Source organism: Sarcophilus harrisii, chromosome 4 (assembly GCF_902635505.1).
Source record: "Sarcophilus harrisii chromosome 4, mSarHar1.11, whole genome shotgun sequence".
NCBI classification, from domain to species: domain Eukaryota; kingdom Metazoa; phylum Chordata; class Mammalia; order Dasyuromorphia; family Dasyuridae; genus Sarcophilus; species Sarcophilus harrisii.
Genome location: NC_045429.1, coordinates 30,814,818 through 30,839,372, shown reverse-complemented (window position 1 = coordinate 30,839,372; position 24,555 = coordinate 30,814,818). Strand labels below are relative to the sequence as shown.

The 24,555-nt window shown below is 56.0% G+C and overlaps 1 protein-coding gene across 8 annotated transcripts; it reads left to right on the top strand.

Moving 5' to 3' along the window:
• On the top strand, positions 1-23,934 carry KDM4A (lysine demethylase 4A). 8 transcript variants are annotated; one of them, XM_031969272.1, is made up of 23 exons: positions 1-133; positions 1,372-1,524; positions 1,653-1,828; positions 2,248-2,423; positions 3,886-4,000; positions 7,041-7,234; positions 8,384-8,433; positions 8,848-8,951; positions 10,774-10,911; positions 12,181-12,404; positions 12,898-13,094; positions 13,391-13,617; positions 16,397-16,499; positions 18,850-19,031; positions 19,474-19,678; positions 20,145-20,221; positions 20,353-20,408; positions 20,999-21,107; positions 21,215-21,385; positions 22,035-22,205; positions 22,613-22,732; positions 22,852-22,944; positions 23,018-23,934. In XM_031969272.1, exons 3-23 carry the CDS (start codon positions 1,691-1,693, stop codon positions 23,156-23,158), a joined length of 2,991 nt encoding a protein of 996 aa, XP_031825132.1. In that variant the 5' UTR covers positions 1-133; positions 1,372-1,524; positions 1,653-1,690; the 3' UTR covers positions 23,159-23,934. The 8 variants fall into 8 exon arrangements, 7 of the variants coding, with proteins under 7 accessions (XP_031825132.1, XP_031825130.1, XP_031825131.1 ...); XM_031969270.1 differs by having other exon boundaries at positions 21,215-21,403; XM_031969271.1 differs by lacking the exon at positions 1,372-1,524 and having other exon boundaries at positions 21,215-21,403; positions 23,018-23,158.
• Positions 23,935-24,555: the final 621 nt, after the last annotated feature.

The following is a 24,555-nucleotide window of genomic DNA, read 5'->3' as shown; positions in this document are numbered from 1 at the left end:
AGGCGGGAGGCGGAGCCGATTGAGTCCCCGGTCAGAGGTGGTCGCGGCGAAGGCGGTCGATCGCGTTCCGCGGAGCCCGAGGCGGTGCTAGCGCCGGGCCCGAGATCCGCGGCGGAGGGGCGGCCACGCGCGGGTGAGCCTGTGGGCCCGGGCTGGAATGTGAGGCCTGCGCTTGGAGCTAGCTGTTCCCGGGTGGGGGAGGGGCGGCGGGGCCCCCCGCGTACAGAGTGGCATCTCCCCTGGCCAATGGGAGGCGGCGCCGCGGCCCTTCAGCTTTTCGTTGATCCGTGCCCGCCGCGCTCGGGCCAATGAATGCCGGGTGGGCCGGGCCTAGACCTCTTCCTGCTGCTGCTGCCCCTGCTGCCGCGGGTCGGGCCTGTGGGGGCGGTGGGTGCCCGGGGGCCCTCTGGGAGCGGGCGACCCCGGCCCCGCTTCCCTGAGCCTGCCCTTTCCAAGGGCCGGGGCCGGCGCACCTGCATCCGCCCCGGCCCCGGGCCCGCCCCCGGCTGGGCACTTCCTCCCGTCCGGCGTTTGCAAGGAGTTGTGGGCGGTTTGCCTCCTGCTTGGGAGGAGCTTTTCCAGGGCAGCCTTTGGTTTTGGTCCCTTCTTAGCGTGGGGCTCGGCGCACACAGTAGGAGCTTACTGGCTGTCCGAGCGCCTCCGGACTCGTGTGCCCCAGTGTGGCCCATGGCCCTGCCTCAGAGGGACCCGGGGAGCACCGCGGGGCGCTGGGGCCGGACCCAGGGAGCACCCGCAGGCTGCCGGGGCCCGGACACGGGGAGCACCGCGGGGCGCCGGGGCCGGACTGGGGAGCTCCCGCGGGGCGCCGGGGCCCGGACACGGGGAGCACCGCGGGGCGCCGGGGCCGGACACGGGGAGCACCCGCAGGCTGCCGGCCCGGATCCAGGGAGCACCCGCAGGCTGCCGGGGCCCGGACACGGGGAGCACCGCGGGGCGCCGGGGCCGGACTGGGGAGCACCCGCGGGGCGCCGGGGCCCGGACATGGGGAGCACCGCGGGGCGCCGGGGCCGGACACGGGGAGCACCGCGAGGCTGCCGGCCCGGATCCAGGGAGCACCCGCAGGCTGCCGGGGCCCGGACACGGGGAGCACCGCGGGGCGCCGGGGCCGGACTGGGGAGCACCCGCGGGGCGCCGGGGCCCGGACATGGGGAGCACCGCGGGGCGCCGGGGCCGGACACGGGGAGCACCCGCAGGCTGCCGGCCCGGATCCAGGGAGCACCCGCAGGCTGCCTGGCCGGACTTTCTCTTAGTTGTCCTTTGGCTCAGTGGCGCCTGACTCAGGGTGACCACCCCCCTGGGGCATTCTCTTGGCAGAGCTCCCCAAGGGCTTCCTTCCGTTTCCTTCTCCAGCTCCTTTTGCAGATGGAGGAACTGAAGCCCACGGAGAGAAGGGACCGGCCCAGGGTCACGCGGCTGCTGAGTGACTGAGGCCAGGGCCGAATTCCGATCTTGCCCGGGCCTGTGCTCCATTCACCCAGAGAGGCAGAAGTTCCCAGTCTAAAGGTGGATTCCGCATGCAAACAGTCGGGGTCCTGCGGCCTGCATTCATTAAGCCCTTGCTGTGTGTGAAGCTCTGGGGGAGCTCGCAGCCCCGGGAACGCGGAGATCTCAGCTTCTTCTTCCTTCTCCAGGTTCCGCGGTGGAGCCCGCTCTAGGACCAGAAGGCAGCATGGCTTCCGAGTCGGAGAGCTTGAACCCCAGCGCCCGCATCATGACTTTCTACCCCACCATGGAGGAGTTTCGCACCTTCAGCCGCTACATCGCCTACATCGAGTCCCAAGGAGCGCACCGGGCGGGGCTGGCCAAGGTCAGGGTGCTGGCGCGGGGCGAGGGGGTTGGGGAAGCCTGGCTGACCCCTGGAGATGCAGTAATTGGCGGAGCACCTGCTGTGTGCCAGGCTGCTGTGTGCCAGGCTGCTGTGTGCCAGGCGCTGGGCTGAGCAGGTGCCAGGATGGCCTCCCCCGATTTCAGCACAGTCCTGCCGGGCACGTGCTGTGATTCCTCATTTCACCGAGGAGGAATCTGGGGTGAACGGAAGGCAGGTGACCCCGGGGGGGTGGGGAAGAGCAGCCGGTAATCTGAGAGGGTTTTAATCACTCAGGGCTTGGCTGAGCAGGCAGGCTGGGGGGGCATCCCGGGCCCTCCTGTCACAGATGTGGTCCCCCGCTGCTTGGCTCCTCTTGTGGGGGCGGGGTTGGAGTAAACAAGTCCCATTGTGTCCTCCAGGTGGTTCCTCCAAAGGAGTGGAAGCCGAGGTCGACCTACGATGACATCGATGACTTGGTCATCCCGGCCCCCATCCAGCAGGTGGTGACCGGACAGTCCGGCCTCTTCACCCAGTACAACATCCAGAAGAAAGCCATGACTGTTCGGGAGTTCCGCAGGATAGCCAACAGTGACAAGTGAGTAAGGAGCCCCGTGTCCCCGAGGGGCAGCAGCCGGGGCTCTGGAGCAGGGTCTGCCAGAGTGTGGCCAGGCTGAGCTGAGCCCGCGGCTTCTTTGCTCGCTGCACCAGGGCCTCCTGGCTCTGCCCACTGGTAGCCTCTTCCTTGCCCTCCCTTCCACAGGCCTTGGCACCTGAGCTTTCCTCCTCCTCCTTTCCCGGTCTCCATTTTTGGGCTCTTCTGGCTTGAGGGCCAGTAGGGTACAGGGACTAAGGCTTTGTAGAGGCCCACTCAAGCTCACACCCTCAGGGGAGGGGACTGTCCAGGGTCAGTAAGTCTGTCCAGTCCATCCTCTCTGGCTTTGTAGGTAAGGAAAAACTGAGGTCCAGAGAAGTCAGCTGACTTTCTAGGCAGAGCCAGGATTTGAACCCAAAGCTCTCAGTTCCCAGTGGAGCCCCCAGTCTTGCCTCATGCTGCTCCTTGGATGATGTGCAGAAGGTGCCATTGCTTTGGGGGGTCGGAGCCATCTCTTGACTCTCAAGCCTCTGAATAGCCTTTTTCTCACATCTGTACTGTCCACTTCCTGCTCACTGAAGCCTCTTGTGGCTTCCTCGTCCTCCTGCAGGCCTCTTTCTTGCTGCTGTTGCTTGAACTTAGAGCAGAAGCTCCTTCAGACCGGCTTCCCTGCATTGCTCCTCCAAGGTCCAGCTTTGGGCCTTCCCTTTCCTCTTAGCTTCTTGGTGGTCTTTCCCGTGTCTTTAGCAATGAGCCTTCTCCGCTTTCCTACTGGACAGCTCAGCCATTATGCTTTGGGACCTCCCCTCCCCTCATCTCTTCTCCCATCTTGGATGATTGCCAGAGAGGCTGAATTCTGGGAGTCATCATCACCTGCCTCTTCCTCCTTTCCCTCCCTGCTTCACCCCTCCTCAGATGACTGGTCAGTAGCCCAGCCATGCTGAGGTTTGTCCTGCGGTGTCACCCACAGCTCTCCTGCCGTGGCCAAGGTCAAGGCTGCCTCCTTTCTTGTTTACGCTCGTCCTTGCTCTAGTCCATCCTTGGCTCGGCCTGCTGCCTTCCCTAGTTGCTCATTGACTATCGCTCTCATATGCGTTTGGATGCTGAGTGTGCTAAATGCCCAGGGAACAGGCCCATTCCTCTCAGAAGGAAGTGGGCAGGCCGGGCGGGGGCTTTTCAGGTCAGCTCCTTTGAAGACCCTCTTTGGGACCTGCAGAAAAGCTCCAGGTGTGAATCCCAGGGTCTTCTGCAAGCCAAGACGTGACACCTGGGCCAGTCTCCTGCCGAGTCCTGCAGGGACAAGGGCAGCAGCTAGCTGCAGAGCTGAGGGCAGGGAGCAGCTTTCCCTCTGCTGCTGCTGCTGCTGCTGTTCTGCCTCTGGTTCCGCTGCAGGAAGCTGCAGATGCCATGTTTTCTTCTTGATGGGAAATGATTGACCAGTCTGTGTCCATTTGTTCTTTCCCAGGTACTGTACCCCACGCTACAATGAATTTGAAGAGCTTGAAAGAAAATACTGGAAAAATCTAACTTTTAATCCCCCCATCTATGGTGCTGATGTGAATGGTACACTGTATGAAAAGGTAAGGAGGGGTGCCGGGCAGGCAGAGAAACCTAGTGGGCAGAGGAGTCGCCTTGGAGGTGATAGGACCTGGTCTCAAATTCTGGCCCAGACATAACTTGAAGACCCTCCTTTTTGTAAGTGCCTGCCAGAGCATGGCGGCTCTTGGCGTACCCTGCAAGGCCTCCCTGTGGTGCGTCCGGCCTTTGGCCAGGCTCTTCCTGTCCTTGGAGATGGGGATCTTGTCTCGAATAAGATGTTCTTTGTCTTCCTCTGTACCCCGTGCGTTGGCAGGGAACCTGGCCGCCAGGATGGTCGGCTTTTCCCCAGGGCGTGTGAATGCTTTCCGTCATGTCTGCACGGGGCTCATTCGGGTTTCATTTGCCCCCTTTGGGCAGGATGGCTCCTGGGTTCCTCCTGGTGCCACCTTGTCTCGCAGTGGCACTCAGGAGCATAAGCAGAAACGAAGCCCAGAGCCCTGACCCAGTACCAGCTCTGTGGTGGGGAGGCAAGCCTGGTAAGGCCCGGTATTAGTAAAGCCGGGGGGCCGGAATGGGATTTCTGCTTCCTTTTGTGCATGCTCGTGGACCATCCTTTTATTGAACTATTCCTTGATTTTGCCAGAAACTAAAGCCATTTTTACCCGCTTACTGCTGGCAGACTCTACTTTTGCCTCACTTTTGAAAATTGGTTCAGTGACCCTTCTCCGATGCCTCTGTCCTCTTTCTGATTCCCATCCCCCAGTTTTTTCAAGGCTTCTTGACAGTGCTTTCATTGCTAGTCCTTTTAGTGCTTTGGGGCCATTCCCCAGATCTCCATTAAGTGATTTGGACTTGATCCAGAGCACTGGACTGATCTCTTACTCTTTAAGATTTATACATGAAGTTGAAATGAGTAGTTGGATCAGATCAGTGTAGACTGGGCCAGAGACAGTGTGACTGAAGTTCCCTCAGGAAGGGGAAAGTCAGTGAACATTTATTAGGCACCAGTTCTGTGCCCCAGGTGGGGGACTTTGGTGAGGGTACTCAATAGAGGCAGACTCTGTCCTCATGGAGCTCCGGCTGTGGGAGGCACCATGCCAGTATTGCATAAATAGGGGGATGACACTAGAATTGGGAGTTGGGAAAGGCTTCCTGTTTGATCAGAGACTTGATGGAAGCCTGGGAAATGGGGAATGAGGAGAGGAAGCATCTGAGACGGTGACAGCCTGAGACAGGGACAGCTAGGAGGCTGGACGTCCCCAGATGGAGGTGTAGGATTGCTGGGCAGCAGTGGGGGCCCAGTCATGTTGTGCAACTTTCGTGGAGTTAGGGCCCTGTCAGCATGGGGCAGCACTGGTTCAGCAGCAGAGGAGACCAGGGAGAACTGAGAGATCAGGAGCGCAGAGGAATGGGAAGAGCCTTTGTCAGCTCCCGGGTGATCTCTGGCTAGTGCCCACTGCCAGGGCCAGGGTCTCACATCAGACCTTCTCAAATCAGTTGCTCCATTGCAAAGGCAGAGTCAAAAAAAGGAAAGGCTCCTTGGCGTCTGTATAAAGACCCGCAGTTTGACCACGTGCTAGCTGGGTGACCTTGTGCCTTGGTTTCCTCATCTGTAAAATGGGGATGGTATCGATAGCCCCTAGCTAGTAGAATATGCAGTAATATTTGTCGTGTGCTTAATTAGCACAGTGTCTGACTCATAGCTGCTAAATAAATACATCTTCCCTTCCCTTAAGATACCACTGGATTTCCACTTCAGCTTCTCCTCTCCAGGCCCCCAAACCTGTGCTCTAAAACACCAGTCCTTCCCTTTCTGGTAGGCTGCAGCCTGTCAAAGTGGAGATGGTCCTCCAACCTTTTAGGACTCCTGTTTGGAGGCCTGCTGGCAAGGGGAAAACCCTCAGACTTCCTAGAGACTCCTTCCCCCTGGGTGTGAAGTACCTAGCACTCCAGACAGTAGTAGCTTCTTAGTCTCCAAGTGGAGACCTAGAGGTGGCTGGGGTGGGTCTCCCTCCTTTGGGTGTGCAAGGCCCCTTGGCCCAAGATCTGTGCCGTGCAGTGACCACTTGGCGATTCACAGCTCCCTGCTAGAAGGCTCCAAGACTTCTGCCGCTCCTGATCTGGTGGAGTGTCAGTACCTGGCCCTCCTGGGCTGTTTTAAAGGGGGTCTCCCCTGACGCTCACCTTTGGCCCGAAGCCTCCTGCTCCCTGGGTTCCATGCAGTCTTTTCCAGCAGTGTCCTCTACCATTATTCCCATTATTTCTGGCTTTCCTGCTGCCAGTAAAAGCTCCCGTGTTCCTCGTCTTTTTAGAATCTTTGCTTGATCCAACCTTTCCTAAGAGCTGCTGTTCTCCCCTTCTCATTTATATTCCTTGAAAAAGCCATTTATACGCAAGACTTGGCTCCATAAAGTTCCCCATAGTCTCTAGTTGTCAAGTCTGATGACCTGATTCCTGTGCCCTTTGACACTTGATCACCTGGAGCTCCTGTGCACAGTGGACACTTTATGCATGTTGAGGGGGTGAATGTTGTCTCCTTTAGGAGTTTCTTTTTTATGCCCAGGATTCTTCCCTGGACCCTTGTTATCTCTGCCCTTTATCCTTGGTGATCTCAACCACTTGTGCTGGGGGAGGGGGCTAATGTTCATTTCCATAAGCTGATTCCCAGATCTCTTGTATAATATAGCCTGAACCTCTCCTGAGATCCCACCCCAGACGTGCCCTAGGCTGACTCCCCTTGGTATTAGCTCCTTTCAGTCTCCCCACATCTTGTTAATCAGTGTCCTTTCTAAGCCCCCATTAAGCTGTCAGCTCCCATTGTTTGACCCAGCCTCCAGGTCTCCCTGGGCACAGTGCTTCAGGGATGGTGGGTACTTGGTGGCTGACTGTTGGGTGGGGCTTCGCTTTCCTGGATGGGTCATAGGCAGGAAGGTTCTCTCTCTCCTCCTCCATCTGAGTGGGCAGGCGGGCTCCCAGGCCCAGCTCCCCCGCTTTGTCCAGCCTGACCCGAGGGCCTGGTAGTTTGTCCCTGGCCCTCCTATCCTGCCTTAGAGGGTCCCTGACGTGGCTTGTGGCCCACAGCACGTAGACGAGTGGAACATCGGCCGCTTGAACACCATCCTGGACGTGGTGGAGAACGAGAGCGGGATCACCATCGAGGGTGTCAACACTCCCTACCTCTACTTTGGCATGTGGAAGACCTCCTTCGCCTGGCACACCGAGGACATGGACCTGTATAGCATCAACTACCTGCATTTTGGGGAGCCCAAGTCCTGGTGAGTCAGGCTGCTCTTCTGCCTAATGGCAGGACCCAGGGGCCCCAGGAAACCAGGAGAGGGAGCATGATGCTCCTTCTGAGCCAGGGAGGGTTTATTTCCCTGGCACTTAGGGCCAACATGGGAAGAAAGGCTGCCATTCAGTGCTCACTGGCTGGACTCTGGGCCAAGGGGAGCAACTAAAGGTTCTGGATGGTTGATGTAGTTGGACTAAGACATGAATAAAATGGTTTTGGCAACTGCTTGGAGGGCAGGCTGGCAGGGTGTGTGAGCGTCTGGAGAGAATGCAGGTAAGACCTGCAGGATGGTATGAGAGTAGCAGGAGGGGGCAGTGTCTGCGGGGGGGGGGGGGGGGGGGGGGGGGGGGAGGGGAGGGGGGGGGGGGGGGGGGGGGGGGGGGGGGGGGGGGGGGGGGGGGGGGGGGGGGGGGGGGGGGGTGTCTGAGCATTTCTGCAGGATTTTCCATGTGTGCCTGGGCACTGTCAGGACAGGGGCCACGTGGGCAGGGGTTCATCCACAGTAATGGGCAGCTGGGCGGAGGAGGGGCAGTGTTTTGGGGAAAGGCCAGGGTAAAGCTGTTGAACATGGAATGCAAACAAAGGTTGGGGCTAAGAAAGACTTGAGCATGGTAGATGTGAGGGATAGCTGAAGCCCTGACTGATGTTCCCAAAAGCCTTGGGGACAGGAGAAGGCAGTGAACCAGTTGGTAAGCCAAGATCAGGAGAGAGCCAGACTGCTTGGGGAGGCAGCCATGTGGGAAGAGGGGGGATGCCATTGCTTCTCCTCGAGAATCAGATGAGATAGGGGAAATCCACCATGCACTTGATGTCTTTGTGATTGAAGCCTGCCTTGTCCACAACAAGTAGCTTTTTTCAAGAGAAAAAGACCGACCCTTTCCTGGCTCAGGCTCCTCTTTGGCCGAGGGCTCGGGGCTGCTGAAGGCGGCCAGGATTATGGCTTTGCTGCGTCCTTGACTTCCAGTGAACCCCCTGGGGGTATGCTTTACTCCCTGTGCCTGGGGCCTTCTCACCTTTTAGCATCTATCCTGGGCTGTGGGCTTGCAGGGAACAGTGAGGTCCGTGGGGGTGAGGAGACAGGACCTAGCAGGGGATGAGCACCACAAAACCTGTGACTCTCGTGTGCTTGCAGGTACTCCATTCCCCCAGAGCATGGCAAACGTTTGGAGCGTCTGGCCAAAGGTAACGTTTCTCTGCCCTGACTTCCTGGGTCCCCAGCCTCTCTTCCCTTCAGGAGGAACCCTGAGGCCACAAAGGAATGCCTTTTTCCTTTGGCTGTTTGATTCTTGGTTTGCTTTGATTTCATAGAGAGGGACATTCACATATGTCCATATGCTGATTGGGGGTGGGTGGGTGGGGGACTGGAGGGTCAGACACGTGTGGCTTACTCAGGCTGGAGCCCACAGGAAGAGGTGTTGCTGATGCTTTCCTCTTCCTCCTCATTGTAAGAATATATAAGCTGAGGCTGGAAATGTGCTTGGGAGAGTTCACTGATAGTGTAGGGGCTGGGCTATCCCCTGTAAGGGTCCCCTCCTGCTCCTCCTGGGAGCTTTAGGGTGGCTAGCTGACTATAACCTTTCTTCCTCTCTTACACAGGTTTCTTCCCAGGAAGTGCCCAAAGCTGTGAGGCTTTTCTCCGCCATAAAATGACCTTGATTTCCCCTTCAATCCTGAAGAAATATGGCATCCCCTTTGATAAGGTGAGTTCCCCGTTTGCTGACTGAGGTCTGGCTGTATGCCTCCTGTGCTTGGGCATGTGGAGGAAGAGCAGGTAATGGTCGATCTCTCCTTGGGGCTTTTTTGGTGGTCCTAGCAGGTTGCTAGCTGAACTTTGTGCATCTGTTTGGGTTTTTAATTATTTAAAAAAAGTTAATGTATTATTTTTCTAATTACATGAAAAGGTAGTTTTCAGCATTTATTTTTCTAATTTTGAATTCAATTTTTTTCTCCTTACCTTCCACCTTTACAAGACAGCAAGTAATCTGATAGTCACTTTTAATATATTTCCATATTAATCATGTTGTAAAAGAAAAATCAGATCCAAATATAAAGTCATTTTAAACATTTTTTATATTAGTCATGTTGTAAAAGATAAATCGGACTCAGAGGGAACAAATGAAGAAAGAAAAAGCAAACAAAGTGAAAATTCTAGGCTTCAATCCACATTCAGTCTCCACACTTCTCTGTCTGGATGCAGATGGTGTTTTCCATCTTAAGTCTATTGGAATTGCCTTGAATTACTGTATTGTTGAGAAGCACCAAGTCCATCACATTTGATCATCACATAGTCTTGTGTTACTGTATAATGTTCTCATGATTTTGCTTATTTCACTCAGCATTAGTTCATGTGGGTCTTTCCAGGTTTTTCTGAAATCGGCCTGCTCATCATTTCTTACAAAACAGTAACATCCCTTATATTCATATACCATAACTTATTCAGCCATTCCCCAACTGATGGGCATCCACTCAATTTCCATTTCTTTGTCACTACAGAAAGGGCTGCTACAAACATTTTTGCATATTGTGAGTCCTTTTCCCTCTTATCATCTCTGGGATATACAGTAGTGTTCTTGCTGAATTGAAGGGTATGCAGAGTTTTATAACCCTTTGGGCATAGTTCCAAATTGCTCTCCAGCACATGGTGCATTGATCAGAATGTGGCTGGATTTTTTTTTTTCTAAATTCTATTTTGTTAAATATTTTTCAATCACATGTAAAAACATTTGGGCCCCAAATCCCTTCCCCCTCCTTGAGAAGTAAACAATTTGATATCCGTTATGTATGTGAAATCATGTGAAACATTTCCGTGTTAGCCATGTTACAAAAGAAAACACAAAATAATACAACTCAGTGCCAGACCTCTAGAGATCGATAACCTTTTTCATCAAAGGTCCTTTGAATTGTTTGTCTTGGGTCATTGTCTTCATCAGAGTAGCTAAATCATTCACAGTTTATCATTGTACAAGATCGCTGTTGTCATATACGTTGTACTCCTGGTTCTGCTCACTTCACTTTGTACCAGTTCATATAAATCTTGCCAGGTTTTTCTGAGAGCATCCTGCTCATTATTTCTTACAGTAGAGCAATATTCCATCATGATCACATAGCACAACTTGTTCATCTATTCCCCAATTAAGGGGCAGCCCTTCAATTTCCAATTCTTTTGGAGTGTGGCTGTTGTTGCTCCAGCTGCCATTGGGTTTCCCCTTATAGACTTCGGCCCCCTCTGTGAGCCTTGGGCTTGGGATATCCATGGGACAGAGGGTAAATGGCCAGCGTTGGGGAGCTCTGACAAGGCTGTAGTGGCTGAATAAGCACTTCTCACTCTCACCTGGAGGTCAAAATGGGGGATGGAGAGGAGTTAACTTGGCAAGTCCGCAGGTGGACTGGGAAACCTTCAAAAGGGTCTTTGTCTCATGGCATCCCCTAGCTGTGCAAATGATGGGCCGAGGATATCTAGCCAGCAGGTCTTCCCACCCTGGGCTCCACTTCTCCAACTGGGCCTCTCCCTCCTCGTTTCAGGTGACCCAGGAGGCTGGAGAATTTATGATCACGTTTCCTTATGGCTACCATGCCGGCTTCAACCATGGATTCAATTGTGCTGAGTCTACCAACTTTGCCACCCTTCGTTGGATCGAATATGGCAAACAATCTGTTCTGGTAAGGGCAGGGCCCGAGTGTCCTAGAGTAGCCTATGCCTGCTGGTCGGGAGAGGGTGGGGCAGGGAGGATCTTCCACTCCGCAAACCCATAGGGCTTGGGCCAGTTCTGGGCGTCTGACACGGCTCTGGAAGGACAGGGTCCATGTCCCGGGAAGAATCGTTGAAAGAAGATGCAGAGAATGTCCTGGGTGGTGATGAAATGGGCCTGATTACTAAGGGTTTGAAGGGGGGAACCTTTTATAGGTATAAGATTTCTTGGCCCATCTCTGATGGCTGTTGAAGGTGAAGGTACAATTCCTGCCTTCGAGACTGCCCCAGATGTTAAGATAGAATGGGAAAGGGGCAGCCCAGGGTAGGTGACTGGCTCTTCTGCAGCCTTGGTCTTTCTTCTGGCACAAGCGAACCTGACTCTTGGGTAGGAGGCCCTGCCTTTGCCCAGTCTTCTGGAGCACAGTTTTTCAGGCATTCTGGTGGCAGACCCCACTGGGGAGCCTTAGCTGTTGCAGGTAGGCCAGCCCAGCAGCACTGACCTGGGGGAAGGCTGCATTGGGGCAGGAGCCCCACCTCTTTTCAGCAGTCACTGGGACTTCGAAAGAAGCAGCGTCTAGAGATTTAGAAGCCATGTACCTGGGCTCTCAGTCGGGGTTCTTAGGCTGGGGGAAGCCCCGCATCTCTTGCTGGGAAGTGCCACTTTCCCACGCTACAGTGGACCCAAGACAAACTATGTATGTTCCTGATGTTTTCTTTGCTGAGCAGACTAACTCTGAAACCCAGAGATGTCTGAGCTTTCACCTTTTAGGTGTAAAAAGTGCCTTTGGCTCCATCTTCTTCCTGGCTGCCTGAGAGTCCCAGTTAATTCTCATTTGTGTCTGTGGGAAGGGAAGAATATCTGGGCTCGAACTATGCTTGGCTTCCCTTCCTGGTGGCCCATCCTTGGCCTTGGGGCACTCGGGAAACTCGAGAAAGGAGCACATGGGCCCCCACGGACGCATTGGGATACCAGTTCTTGCTGTGTCTTCTCAGGCAAGAGCCTGTTTTGAGTTATTGGAAGATAGTGTTGATATAAGGGAGATTGCTGATTGTATTTGGTAATTTGTGTTGGGTCTTTGAGCTTATCACATTAGAACAATGTCCCCTTGCATCCAGGGGAGACATGGGCAGACTTGCTCTCAGTGCGGGAGAGTTGGGATGACCCCCCCAGAATTTTAGTGAGCTCTATGGGCAGTAGCAAGATTAGGGCCAGCAACCTTTTTTGCTCTGTGCTACAGTGCTCTTGCCGGAAGGATATGGTGAAGATATCTATGGATGTATTTGTGCGCAAGTTCCAGCCAGAGCGGTACAAGCTGTGGAAAGCAGGCAAAGATGCCCCTGTCATTGATCACACTCTGCCCACCCCTGAGGCTGCTGAGTTCCACAAGGGGGAGCAGCAGGACTGTCCGGAGGAGGCCCTGGACGGCAGTGGGGACCCAGTCAATGAGGATGCCAGGAGAAGGTAACCAAGGGTCACCAGCTTCCTTATGGGAGCTCTTGTGACAAGACTCCTGGTCCTTTAGAGCCCTGGGAAGGCCTCTGGCTCCTTAAACCAATGTGGCCTTTCATGGCTGGGCTTTTAAATACACAGAGCCCTGCCAGCATCTGCATCCCACTCTGGGAGGCTTTGGGAAGGGTTTGAGAGGGAGCAGGCGCTTCAGGAGGCTTGAGGAGGAGGATTGAGAATGCTGGAGGTGACACCTGAACATGAAGCAGATTGGGGTGTTGGGGGGGTGTCAAGGGAGATTTTAGAACTGGAAGAGACCCCCTTTTTGTGGCACAGAAAGATGGTGATTTGCCTGAGGAAAGCCAGGATTGGGAGTGGCTCTTCCATGGTGCCCTTGCATTACCAAGTACTTCCTGAGGGCAGGGAATGTGTCTGCCTCTGCCGTGCCCTTGCCCAGTACTTGTTGAGAGCCAGGGCTCCCCTAAGCAAGCATGTGTTTCCCTAACAGCCCCACCAAGCATCGGATTGGAGCCAAGAGGCACCGGGTGTGTCTTGAGGTGCCTCAGGAGGTGAGTGAGAGCGAGGCTTTTGCCCAGAGAGAACCCTATGAGATGGATGGGGAGCAGGCAGCTGTTGCTCCTGGGAAGTCTGGCCCAGACTTGCTGTCACCTCTGCGAGCTGAGAACGGCACCCTCCTCTCGCCAGGTTAGTCTCTTCAATCCCACAAGCTTAGGCAGCCTTGGACTCCCTTGGAACCAGACAGAGCAGGGCCACTCCTCTCTGATGGGCAGGAGAGGGACACAGAGCAAGCTTCAGATTGGGGCGTAGGTGAGGCTCATGACAGGGAGGAGGGCCCAGAAAGGGCTCGGGTGAGCAACTGGACCCTGTGACTGGGCAGGGCCCTGCTGCAGATGTCCGCCTGATGACCCCTGCCCCCAGCCTCACCAAGTGTCGGATTGGCCCTAACTGTCCATGGGGTCTCACTGAGCTCCTCCTTTCAGATTATCCAGACTCTGCTGAAGTCAAATTTGAAGAACTTAAGAATGTCAAATTGGAAGAGGAAGAGGAAGAAGCTGCAGCTTTGGACCTCTCTCTATCTAGAACCACATATCAGGCCTCCAAAAAGAGCCGAGCTCGCGGTTCTGAGAGCCGGTCTCATCGAGCACGCCGAGCCCCGGCTGCCCACACCTGTGCCCAAGAAGAGGATTCAGAGCAAGAGCTCTCCGAGGTGCTGACCGGGGCATGGGGCAGGGTGGGGCCAGGCCTAGTTACAGGTGGCTGCCTTAGGTTCAGGGCCCTTGGGAGGGTCAGCTCTAAGGCAGAAGCCTTTGGTCCTTGGTCCAGGGGCACAATGGAGAGGCGCTGAGCCTAGAGTTCTAGTCCTGCTTCAGACGCTTCCAGGTGTGCCGTTCTGCCCAGAATGTCTCCTTCGCTATAAAATAGGCACCTACCTCACAGGGTTACGAGATCAGATGGAACATTTGTAAAGTGCTTAGCACAGTGCCTGGCAATAGTATGTCCCTAATAAGTCCTTCCTCTTGCTCCCTCCCCATGTCCCTGCCATGGTCCTTTCCAGTAGATCTGAATAGATCACGTTAAAATAACTCCGTTTTGGAGGCACTGTCTACCTATGGTCCTTTGGCTAAACCAAGGAGGTTTTTAAAGCTCACTCTGACAGGAAGATTACACCTAGGAGGCATTGCTAGGTGGTAGGAGAAGGCTGTAGCACAGGCACCAGGGCCTAGCCATTGCCCATCCCTGGTGGCGCTCTCCTTGGTGCTAGCCTGAGGTCTGGATCAGCTCAAGGTCTCCTTTTCCAAGGCGCCTTAGGGGACTGATGTTGACAGATCTTGGTGCAGTTACAGGCTTGGTCTGGTGGCAGTCCCTTGTCTTCCAAAGCGCTCCCAGGCATGGGCAGACTTTCTCTCAGTACTTGGAGATTACTCAGCCCAAGGGTGAGGTGACAAACAGGATGATGACAGAAAAATTGGCCACCCCTAAAATGCTCAGAAGCTAATGGGGCAGTTGGCAAGCGTTGGCTAAACTCTTACGTGCCTCGTGAATTCTGGGCATGCTGATGCACAAGGGAGAGCATCCCTTTCAGTTTATGGGGTGGGAGGCGTAAGACAATCAGTAAAAGTTTCTAAAGGAATTGAGTCTTGGGGGGGTGCTAGGGGATATAGATGGGATAAATTAGGAATAATCTATAAGGAGAAGGCACTGTCTTTCAGGGGAGCTTCCTGAAGAAGGTGGAATTTTAATGGGGACTTAAAAGGAAACTGGAAGGTGGAGATGAAGGAGGGTATCTCGGGGGCAGCCAGTGTCATGCCAGGACTCTCCATGGCAGGTCTTGTTTGAGAAGTAAGAAGACTAGAGGCTCTAGATCAGGAGTCCTCAAACTTTTTAAATAATGGTCCAGTTCACTGTCCCTTAGACTGTTGGAGGGCTGGACTATAGTAAAAACAAAAACTTTGTTTTGTGGGCCTTTAAATAAAGAAACTTCATAGCCCTGGGTGAGGGGGATAAACGTCCTCAGCTGCTGCATCTGGCCCACGGCCTGTAGTTTGAGGACCCTTGCTCTAGATCCTAGAGAACAGGGAGGGGTGGGGGAAGAAGGTAAAGGAGAAGGACCACATTAGGGAAGGCTTTGAATGCTAAGTAGAGGATTTTATATATGATCTTGGAAGTGATGAGGAGCCACTGGAACTTAAGTCAGACTGAGAAGGTCCAATTGGTGCTTTAGGAAGATCATTTGGACAGCTGAGTAGAGGAGGGAACCGGAGGAGCCTCGGGGAGGGAGACCAGCCAGCCTACGATGGCACCAGTACGAGGCCGGGCGCTAACTTCTGAATGGAGCAGTGTCACTGTTAGAAAGTTGCCCTGAAGCTGAATTTGGCTGTGGGGATGAGAGAGGGAGGGGTTGAGAATGTTGTAAGGTTGTAAGACTGGGTTATGGTTTTTGCCCTCATAGTAATAGGGCAGTTGGGAAGAGGGGAAGGGATCTTGGAGTGAGTTTAAGATGTCGAATGAGACATTAGTTTGAGATGCCCAAAAGGTGATTCCAGGATGTGTAACAGGAGAAGTCAGGGCTGAATAGATCCAAGAATTGTCACAACAGAGGTGATAATTGAATCCATGGCCACTGAAGAAGACTGTAGTGGGGAAAGAGATGTGGCCCCAGGGCTAAGCCTTGGGGGATGCCCCTAATTTGTCCAGGCACAGGAGACAGGAGCAGTGGCAGGAAAGTTAGGACAGGCACAGAAGCCCAGAAAGTGCAAAGGATGGGGAAAGGGTGTCAGGAAGGTTGGGAAGGAGGAGGCTCCAGGTTTGCCAATGAAGAGATCTTTGGGCACCTGAGGTGATTGAATGATGGGATCACAAGCCAAACTGTAGAGAATTCAGAAGGCAGCGAGCACCATGAGGATGGCCTCAGGGAGCTTAGTCCAGAGCAGGAGGGCGACAGGACAGGAGCCACTGAGGAGGGGAGGACTAAATGAGGCGGTTTGAGGGATGAGGGAGAAGTGGACATGTTTGTGGTCAGGAAGACAACAGCCAGTAAAGAGACTGAGAACAAGTGAGAGTGTGGATGAAGTAGGATCACTTGGGTAAGTAGAGTTTACCTTGGCAAGGAGGGAGGGGCCTCCTCTAAAAGGGAGTTCATCTTGCTGGGGTTAGGGGTGTGAGATTCCAGTTTCTCCGGCTTGTGCTTTGTAAGGCTTTGTGGGCCGCTGTAGGCCCATGGCTTTGGGGGGTTTTAAGAGTGATGTCCTCTGTGTGCCGACACTGGGGCTGTGAAAGCGTTTTTCCAGCTCAGCTTTGCCTTTAACAAGCTGGGTATTTGCTAGGTGCTGCTAAGCAGCAAACAGCCCAGCGAGACCCGCACCCCTATAGAAGAGCTGGCGGAAGAACTCCAGGAAAGGGAAGGGACTTTCTGGTGTTTTTCACCACGTTGTCTCATGCTGGCTTTGTCTGGACCTACACACTAACTACTCTTGTCATTGAACTAGAACGGAGAGGAGGAGAGTCAGAAATCCAAGGGCCGTCGGCAGCCCCTGAGCAAGCTTCCCCGGCATCACCCGCTTGTGGCCCAAGAGTGTGGCAGTGATGATGGTGAGTGCTGCTTTAAGAAGGAGCTGGCAGGCGGCTTGGGCCTGTGTCAGGAGCCTTTCACAGTGAGCAGAGTCCAAGACTCACGTGTTCCCAGCTCCGTTAAGGCCTTCCCTTGGCCCGCCGGGCTCCAAGGAGGCGGCACCTTTCTTTCTGCTCCTCAAATCCTCCTTTGAGCTCCTTGCAGACTTTCCTGGTCTCCTTGTGGCTTGGAGGCTTGATCTGTTAGGTGATGCCCTTTGGCATGCCTCTCTATGTTCTTCATGTTCGTTAGAGTTGGGTGGAGGTTGGGTGGGTTGAACAGAGTTGGGGAAGGGGCTTTGGAAGCGGTGAGGAGGCTGTTTTCAGCAGGACATTGATTTAGCCTCCCTTGGCCTGGAGGCACGTAGAGCAGCGGGGCCCAGGCAGGCCCCCTTTTCGCAGCTTCCCTATTGGTCTTCCTGTTCTCATCGTGGAGAGCTTGGTTTCTCTGTCTCTGACCTCACTTTGCTTCATATAATTTCTTGAAGGCTTCTCTGTATGCATGGTTTGTCGTTTCTTAAGTGCTTGAGATCCCATTGCATTCAGGCACCTCGGCTTGTCTTGCAAGTCAGGCCATAATTTATGGGTGTTTCATTGTTTCTGATTCTTACCGAAATTGCTGTAAATATTTTGGCCAATAGTAAGGGTTTATTAAGTGCCTGATGTGTGCCAGGCACTGTGCTAAGCACTGGGGATACAGAGAAAGGCAAAAGGCAGTCCCTGTTTTCTCAGGGAGCTAATGGGGGAGACAACACATAAACATGCTCTATGGAGCAGCGGCCCATGGGGTGAATTGGAAGGCACCAGCATGAAAGAGGATGGAGAACGGCCACGTTGGAAGTTGGGCTTGGCAGCCACAGCTGGGGAAGCACAGGGGACGGCTAGAGCAAAGGCCCGAGGTTTGCAGTCCTATTGGGCGTCTGTAGTGTCTCATGGGCAAGAAGACAGTCACTGCTCAGAGAATGTGGGGGGAATGTGTAAGAAGAGGATTGGAAAAGTAGGGGCAGAGATAGCTTAGGAAGGGCTTTGAGGGCCAAATGGAGTTTGCTCCTGAAGGAGAGAGGGAGCCAGTGGAATTCATCAAGTAAGGGGGTGACCTGATCAGATCTGCATTGTAGGAAAATCCCTTTATACTGGCCCTGTGGAGGACGATCTGGAATAGAGACTGGAGGCAGGTGGGGGAAGCCTAGGTGTGAGATGGGGAGAGTCTGCACTGGGGGTAGCAGCAGCAGAGGAGAGAAGGGGGCATATTATATTAAAGAGATGTTGCTAATTGACAGGCTCTCTATTGTAAAACTGTTCTTGAAATTTGAGAAAGTGCTGTGTCAAACTCTGAGACAAATATAGTTCAATAACTAGATCAAGGAAGTTGGGAAAGTAAAGGAAGAGAGTTCTAGACTAATGGCATTGGTGACAACCCCAGAGCCAGCATCCTTTGTAATAGGGAAGCCCTCCTGCTCAGGGCACAAGTTAAGCAAAGACACCTTTTTTGATAGAATTCTGAGTTAGCAGCCACCACCAGCTGTGGAGGGAGGTGGGAAGGGAAGGGACTGGCTTAGGGCAGGAGGAGGAGCAGGAAGAGGAGGGTGGTGGCCGGAAGACCTCTTGGTCACTGACTGCTTGCACCTACTCAAGTGGGGTCTGGACCTTGTGAACTGGACCTTTGTTCCTGGTGCTGTTTGCCTGCCTTCCCTCTGGCCCCAAATGTACCAAGTTGCAGTGGCAAGGGAGCGTGACTTTAAGAATTCCCTATGTCTTGCCTCCTTTGTTGAATTTTTTCCTCTCTGTTCAGCTATGTATGTTGTATCGTAACTTTTGGGCTTAAATAAAAGTTGTAAATATAAAGATGTAAAATTTTTTTGTTGCAGTAAGATGAGAAATTGAAAGCATTTGTTTAAGGTGGCTAAAAGTGGGGCAGAGGATAGGGTGTTTTACTTGAGTCTGGAAGACCTTGGTTCAAACAACTTGTTGCTGTGAGTGTCGCATCCGATAGCCTGGGTGCACTGTCTGGCCAACTTCAGAACTAGCCCAGCAGCAGCGAGGCAGACCCGGACCCTGCTGCTTGCTGGGAGCACGTGGAGAGGGAGGTCCTGCTCAGGCTCCAGAATCCAAAAAGCCCCAGGAGTCCCTCTGCTCAGGCAGGCCAGGGCTGCTTTCCTCCATGCACCGGGCCCTCCCAGAGGGTGAGGCTGCTCAGTGGGCCTTGTCAGGGTTCCCGGGGGAGAGGGGATTCTGTCTGTCAGACCTCGGGGGCTCCCTCCGGTGGTCCGGGGCCTTGGGCTGCCCAGCAGGTCCTCCCTGGGGCCTCCTCTTATGGTTGATTGGGTTGCAGATGCCAGTGAACAGCTGACCCCAGAAGAGGAGGCTGAAGAGACGGAGGCTTGGGCCAAGCCCCTGAGTCAGCTCTGGCAGAACCGACCTCTGAACTTCGAGGCCGAAAGGGCGTACAATGAGAACATGGCTCAGCAGCCCCCGCACTGTGCAGTTTGTATGATTTTCCAAACCTACCAACAGGTGAGACTTGGGATGGGGACATGATGGTTGTCATCCTGTAGTTGTCCCCCAGAGGTTTGTGCAGGGGAGGCTCAGAGTAAATGCACCCAAGTCAAGCTCTGCCTTCATGGGTCTTGGTGGTGGGCGGCGACACCCAGTAACCGCCCTTCCTGCAGAAGGTCTCTGGAGTGAGGTGGGAGTAACTGGCACAGGCACAGGACTCAGACCTTGGTCAAGAATAGACTGTCCTGGAACCACCAGAGCACCCCTCCCTTCCCCCCCAGTTGAATCTGTGGGTATTTGACTTGTGGGCCGCCATTGAGAGACTTGGGGAGGCCACGTCGCTGAGCCCACGGGTGGGGGGGGGCGGTACTCCGGGCCCATCTTCAGGTGTTTCTGGGGGGGGGCCGTTCTCGAGTGCAGCCAGTGTGCCCACCGAGGCCGTCACCTGTCCGTCTCCTAGGCCGAGGGGGGAAGCCACAACCAGAGCTGGGCGGACGGGCCTGAGGCGGCCCCCGGGAGGCGCAGAACCAGGCCTCTGATCCCCGAGATGTGCTTCACCGCCACGGGCTGCAGCACCGACCTCAGCCTCTCCACGCCCTACCTGGAGGAGGACGGCACCAGCATCCTCATCACCTGCCGGAAGTGCTGTGTCTGTGTCCACGCCAGTAAGTGCAAGGGGCTGCCCTTCATGGCCCGGCCTTTGCCAGCCTAGTCTGACAGCCCAGATGGAGCTCCTGCTCTGGGCCCCCGGGGGGCTGGGCCTGGGGGGGTGCCTGAGACTCAGGTCTGCTGCTGGGCTCCTGCTCCTCTGGGGCTCAGTGTCAGGGCCCTGCAGAGGAGATGGGTGGCGTTTCCGTGAGAGGGGATGGGCTAGGGGAGGAGGGGCTGGCCGGGAGGCAACTGGCCCTTAGCCTCGGTTACTTCACGTGTCATGAGGGACTTGCTGTCTTTGTCTCATGGCAAACAGTAAGCGTCTCCTGCGTGCGGCCCTACCTGAGCAATGACAGCTGCCAGGGTGCTCAGTGGGGCAGGTGTGTGAGCTGTCCAGAGAGGCGTCTGCCCGGGGCTCCTGCGGGGGTGGCGCGGGCACTGCAGAGCTTTCCTTGAGGGACTCGCCTTTGTCTTGTTTAGGCTGTTACGGAGTCTCTCCTGAGCAGGCCTCAGATAACTGGATGTGCTCTCGGTGTACGGCCAGCGCCTTAGAGGAGGTGAGGGGTGGGAGGGGGCAGGGACAGAGGGAGGGGAGGGGCAGGGGGAAGTGGATGGGCTGGAGGGGGTGGGGGGCCAGAGCGGGGTGCTCTGGCTCCTGAGGCCTCAGGGGCCTCTGCTTCCTCCCCAGGGCTGCTGCCTGTGCTCGCTGCGAGGAGGAGCCCTGCAGAGAGCGAATGATGATCGGTGAGTGCAGGCCGTCTGCCCCGACCCGGACGTGGCAGGTGGAGCCGTGGGAGATGAAACCTAAGGATGGAGGGAGTGAGGGGTTGCTCCTCATGGTGCTCTCAGAAAGCAGAGCCAGGGTTAGCTTTGGGTGTTAGGAGGCCATGGGCCCGAGAGGCAGCCTGGGAGAGGGGCTGGGGAGGGGGCTTAGGAGCCGCTGGTGGGCTTCTGCTAGGGGGAGGGCCCAGGATAGTGACGCCCCGCTGGGCAGGAGGCCTTCCTCGCTGCAGCCATCCACTCTTTGCTCCTGGTCAGATGCAAGCCAGATAACCCCTCCCGTCCCGTCCCTTCTGTCACACTTGTGAGTTTGATTAGGGACCAGAGGGTTCTGACCTGGGCCAGGCCTGAAACGTGGTTCTGCTTGGGCTCCACGAGATGGTAGGCAATGTCCAAGTGGTCAGGGAATTTTGCCGGGTGGTCTGAGGGCTCAGGCAGGGCATGGTTGTTCCCGCTGGAGGTGGATGCCAGACTGGCAGCCTTTGGGCACAGATGGATTAGAAAGCGGCTCTGGACAGCCGGGACCACGGTCGAGCTCATTGTCCTGGTGGTAGGTGGGTCCACGTAATGTGTGCCATTGCAGTCCTGGAAGCTAAGTTTGTCAACATCGCAGAGCGCAGCCCGGTGGATCTGAGCAAAATCCCTCTTCTTCGTTTCAAGTTGGTAAGAGAGGGCCCCGCCCCCCTGGGCAGCGCCAGGGTTTGAGCCGGGTGGTGGGCATGGGTCGCTGGGACCACCGCTCCCATAACGGGCTCTCCTTGTGTTTGCAGAAATGCGTCTTCTGTAAGAAGCGGAGGAAGAGGGTGGCTGGCTGCTGTGTTCAGTGCTCCCATGGCCGTTGCCCGACCTCCTTCCACGTGAGCTGCGCGCAGGCCGCCGGGGTGATGATGCAGCCGGACGACTGGCCCTTTGTGGTCTTCATCACCTGCTTTCGGCACAAGGTTCCTTCTCAGGCAGAGGTGAGGGAGGGAGGGAGGTGGCCATTCGGAAGAGGCAGAGGAGACAGGGACCCTCCCTTTCTCACACCGGCCCCGGGGCCTGGGGGCCGTCATCTCCGCTGGCTCAGAGCAAGGACTCTGCTGGAAACCCAGTACCCCTGAAGGTCTTGGGGGCCTGCTCGTCACCTTCCCGGCTGGCCCCGATTGGTTTTGACACCTCCCAAATCTCATCCTCAGCAACTGCCGGGACCCAGGCATCCCCATGAAATCCTTTCAGACTCTTGAAGCCAGCTAGCCTTCTCTTCTCCAGGTGAAGGGCCCCCAGTCCTTTACGTTCTCCCTCTCTGAGAGCTGCTGGTTGGCAGCGGCCTGGGTGTCCGGTTCCTCCCATCGGACATTCACCCATGGAGATGCTTGTCTGGCTCAGACAGTCTAGAAGTTAGTGCCGGGACCAGAGCTGACCCCGAAGGGGCCAGGAGCTTGTTTGGCCGGTGTGGGGTTTGAGGATGAGTTTGGAGGGCAGAGCTGAGAGGTCACCCGGGGCAGCAGGCGGGCAGCGGTCCCTGCAGCCCCGGGGCCTTCCCTGCCTCAGGCCGGGGGCTGTCGGGTCTGCGCCTGCTGCGCCCTGGCCTGAGCACTGGTCTCCCTTCAGCGCGCCAAAGGCGCCCTCCAGGACCTTTCTGCGGGCCAGACGGTCATCAGTAAGCACAAGAACGGGCGCTTCTACCAGTGCGAGGTGGTCCAGCTCTCCACGGAGACCTTCTACGAGGTCAACTTTGATGACGGCTCCTTCAGTGACAACCTCTACCCCGAGGACATTGTGGTAACTACGGGCGCCTGAGTCGGGGATGGCAGCTCCCCCTTCCCCAGGTAACCTCTGCCCCTCCCCTTGGAGCGGGCCACCTCGGCAACGCCACGAAGGGTACAGAGAGTTGTCAGCCACGGGTCTTAATGGGGAGCCCCCCAACACAGAATTTGGGAAGAAACCCTGGGGCTTGTTCCGTGGATGTTGTAGCTCGCTGGATCTCTGAGTGGAAGGGGCTCACTTGGCTTTTCCCTGGGCCGGTTCTGGTTTGGGGCTGGGTCAGAAGCACTGCTGGGCTTCCCTGAGCATGACGGTGTAGTGGGGTTAGCGTGGCCCTTTTCCCCAGCTCCCTCCCTCCTGGGGCCAGGCTGAGTAGCGGGCTCGGGGCCTTTCCTGTAGTCATTCTTCTCTCTTGGGACCTTCAGAGTCGCGACTGCCTCCAGTTGGGGCCCCCCGCCGGAGGGGAAGTGGTCCAAGTGAGATGGACAGACGGACAGGTCTATGGAGCAACGTTCGTAGCTTCCCATCCCATCCAGATGTACCAGGTAGCGGAGCTCAGCCCTGCAAAGGAGGCTTCCCCATCACCCTGCCTGGAGGGTCCCGCTGTGGGCGCTGGTGGAGGGGGCAGACCATGCACTGACTGAACAGCCTTGGCCCCTTGTAGGTGGAGTTTGAAGATGGCTCCCAGCTCATGGTGAAGAGGGATGACGTTTACACACTGGATGAGGAACTCCCCAAGAGAGTCAAGTCCCGGCTGGTGAGTGACGGGGGAGCCTGGGGGGCCGGACCCTGGGGTGGTTTTGGCTGACGGGCCTCTGGTCTCCTCCTAGTCGGTGGCCTCGGACATGCGCTTCACAGAGATCTTCACAGAGAAGGACGTCGGGCAGGAAAAGAAACGGCAGCGGGTCATCAACTCTCGGTACCGAGAAGACTATATTGAGCCAGCGCTCTACCGGGCCATCATGGAGTAGGGGACGGGGGCCGCACGGACCCAGCTGGTCAGCGGGGAGCACTCCGGGGGCCTGAACCCCCCCTCCCCCCCCCCACGCCGTTCAACTCAGAGTGGAAATTTGAAAACTGAGATTGTACAAACCAAATGAACTAGCTCTTCCTCCCGTGCCCCATTCCCTTCTCTGGTCCTTCTGCCACACATTGCCGTGAAGAAGGGAGGTTGAGCCCTGAGCCAGGGTCCTGGACATGTGGTGGTGGGCCTGCGGCCAGCAGGAGCCCCCCACCCCCGAAGAGACTGGGCCCTGCTTGTGGGGACTGGGAGCTGGTGCTATCTGCGCCCCTGCCCCACGGGCGTGTGCAAGCGTGCCCAGGGAGGCAGGGGAGCGCGCGGACCTTGGCCGGCCGGCCGGACAGATGGACGGATGAAGCGAGGAGCAGGCAGCATTCCTGGCGCTTGCCCCCCTTTCTCCTTTTTATATTTATGTGTGTTTGGTCTCCACCAGCTTCCGTTGCTTCCTGGTGCTTCTGGCCAAAGCCCTCGAGCTGGGGGGAGGCTAGAAGGAGTCACCCGGAGAAACTAATGTGAAGCACTACACCTCAGTGCTGCCCACCAGGGGCTGAGCTGGGCACTGGGACCTCCTTCCCTCGGGTGGGCGCAGGTTGCGGAAGCACTAGGGTGGGGGTTCTTGAGCCCCTGAGGAGCCCCTTACTTGCCTTTGGGAAATGGAGTCTCAAGGTCCTGCCCCCTTCTGGACCTGCCCTGAGGCAGGTCGAGGGGGCACTTTTGGACTGGGCTTCTTGGGGCACTTTTGGACTGGGCTTCTTGGTACCCTGAATGGTGCAGAGGTGGAGGTGGGGGGGTGGGGTGGGGGGAAACTGGGGGGGGAGGGGAAGGGGGCATCTTAATGATGGTCAGTCAGATCTGCCTGCAGCAGGGGAGGGGGAGGCGCTGCTGTGGGGGGAGCACCTGTCGGCATTAACTGATGAAGCTGTCAATCATGTAGGGGCTTTGGGGGGGGACTGAGCACGGGGATCCCATGAATTTGCTGTGCGGGCCTGGAGTTCTGCCAACCCCACTCCCTGTGTGCAGGAGAACCAGGGATTTGATCCTTTGCCTTTTTGTTACACTCGACGCTATAAAACCAAATTATTTTGAAATCTGGCGTCTGGTGTGGTTGTTGGCCATGTCGGGGTGAGCGGGGCCAGGCTGCCTGGGGACCTTCCTGCTTGCTCGTGCCCTCCTTCCCCCTGACGTCTGTGGGTACTGAGCCTGAAGATCCAGCCTGGTGGACGGCCTCGGCCCTAGGAATGACCTCCCTGGGTCACAATGTGGAGAGTCTGTGCTGGGGGGGCTCCCACCTGCAACAGGCAGGGCTGCCCGCTCTCATGCCTTCTAGAGGCCCCCATTCGGGCTCCT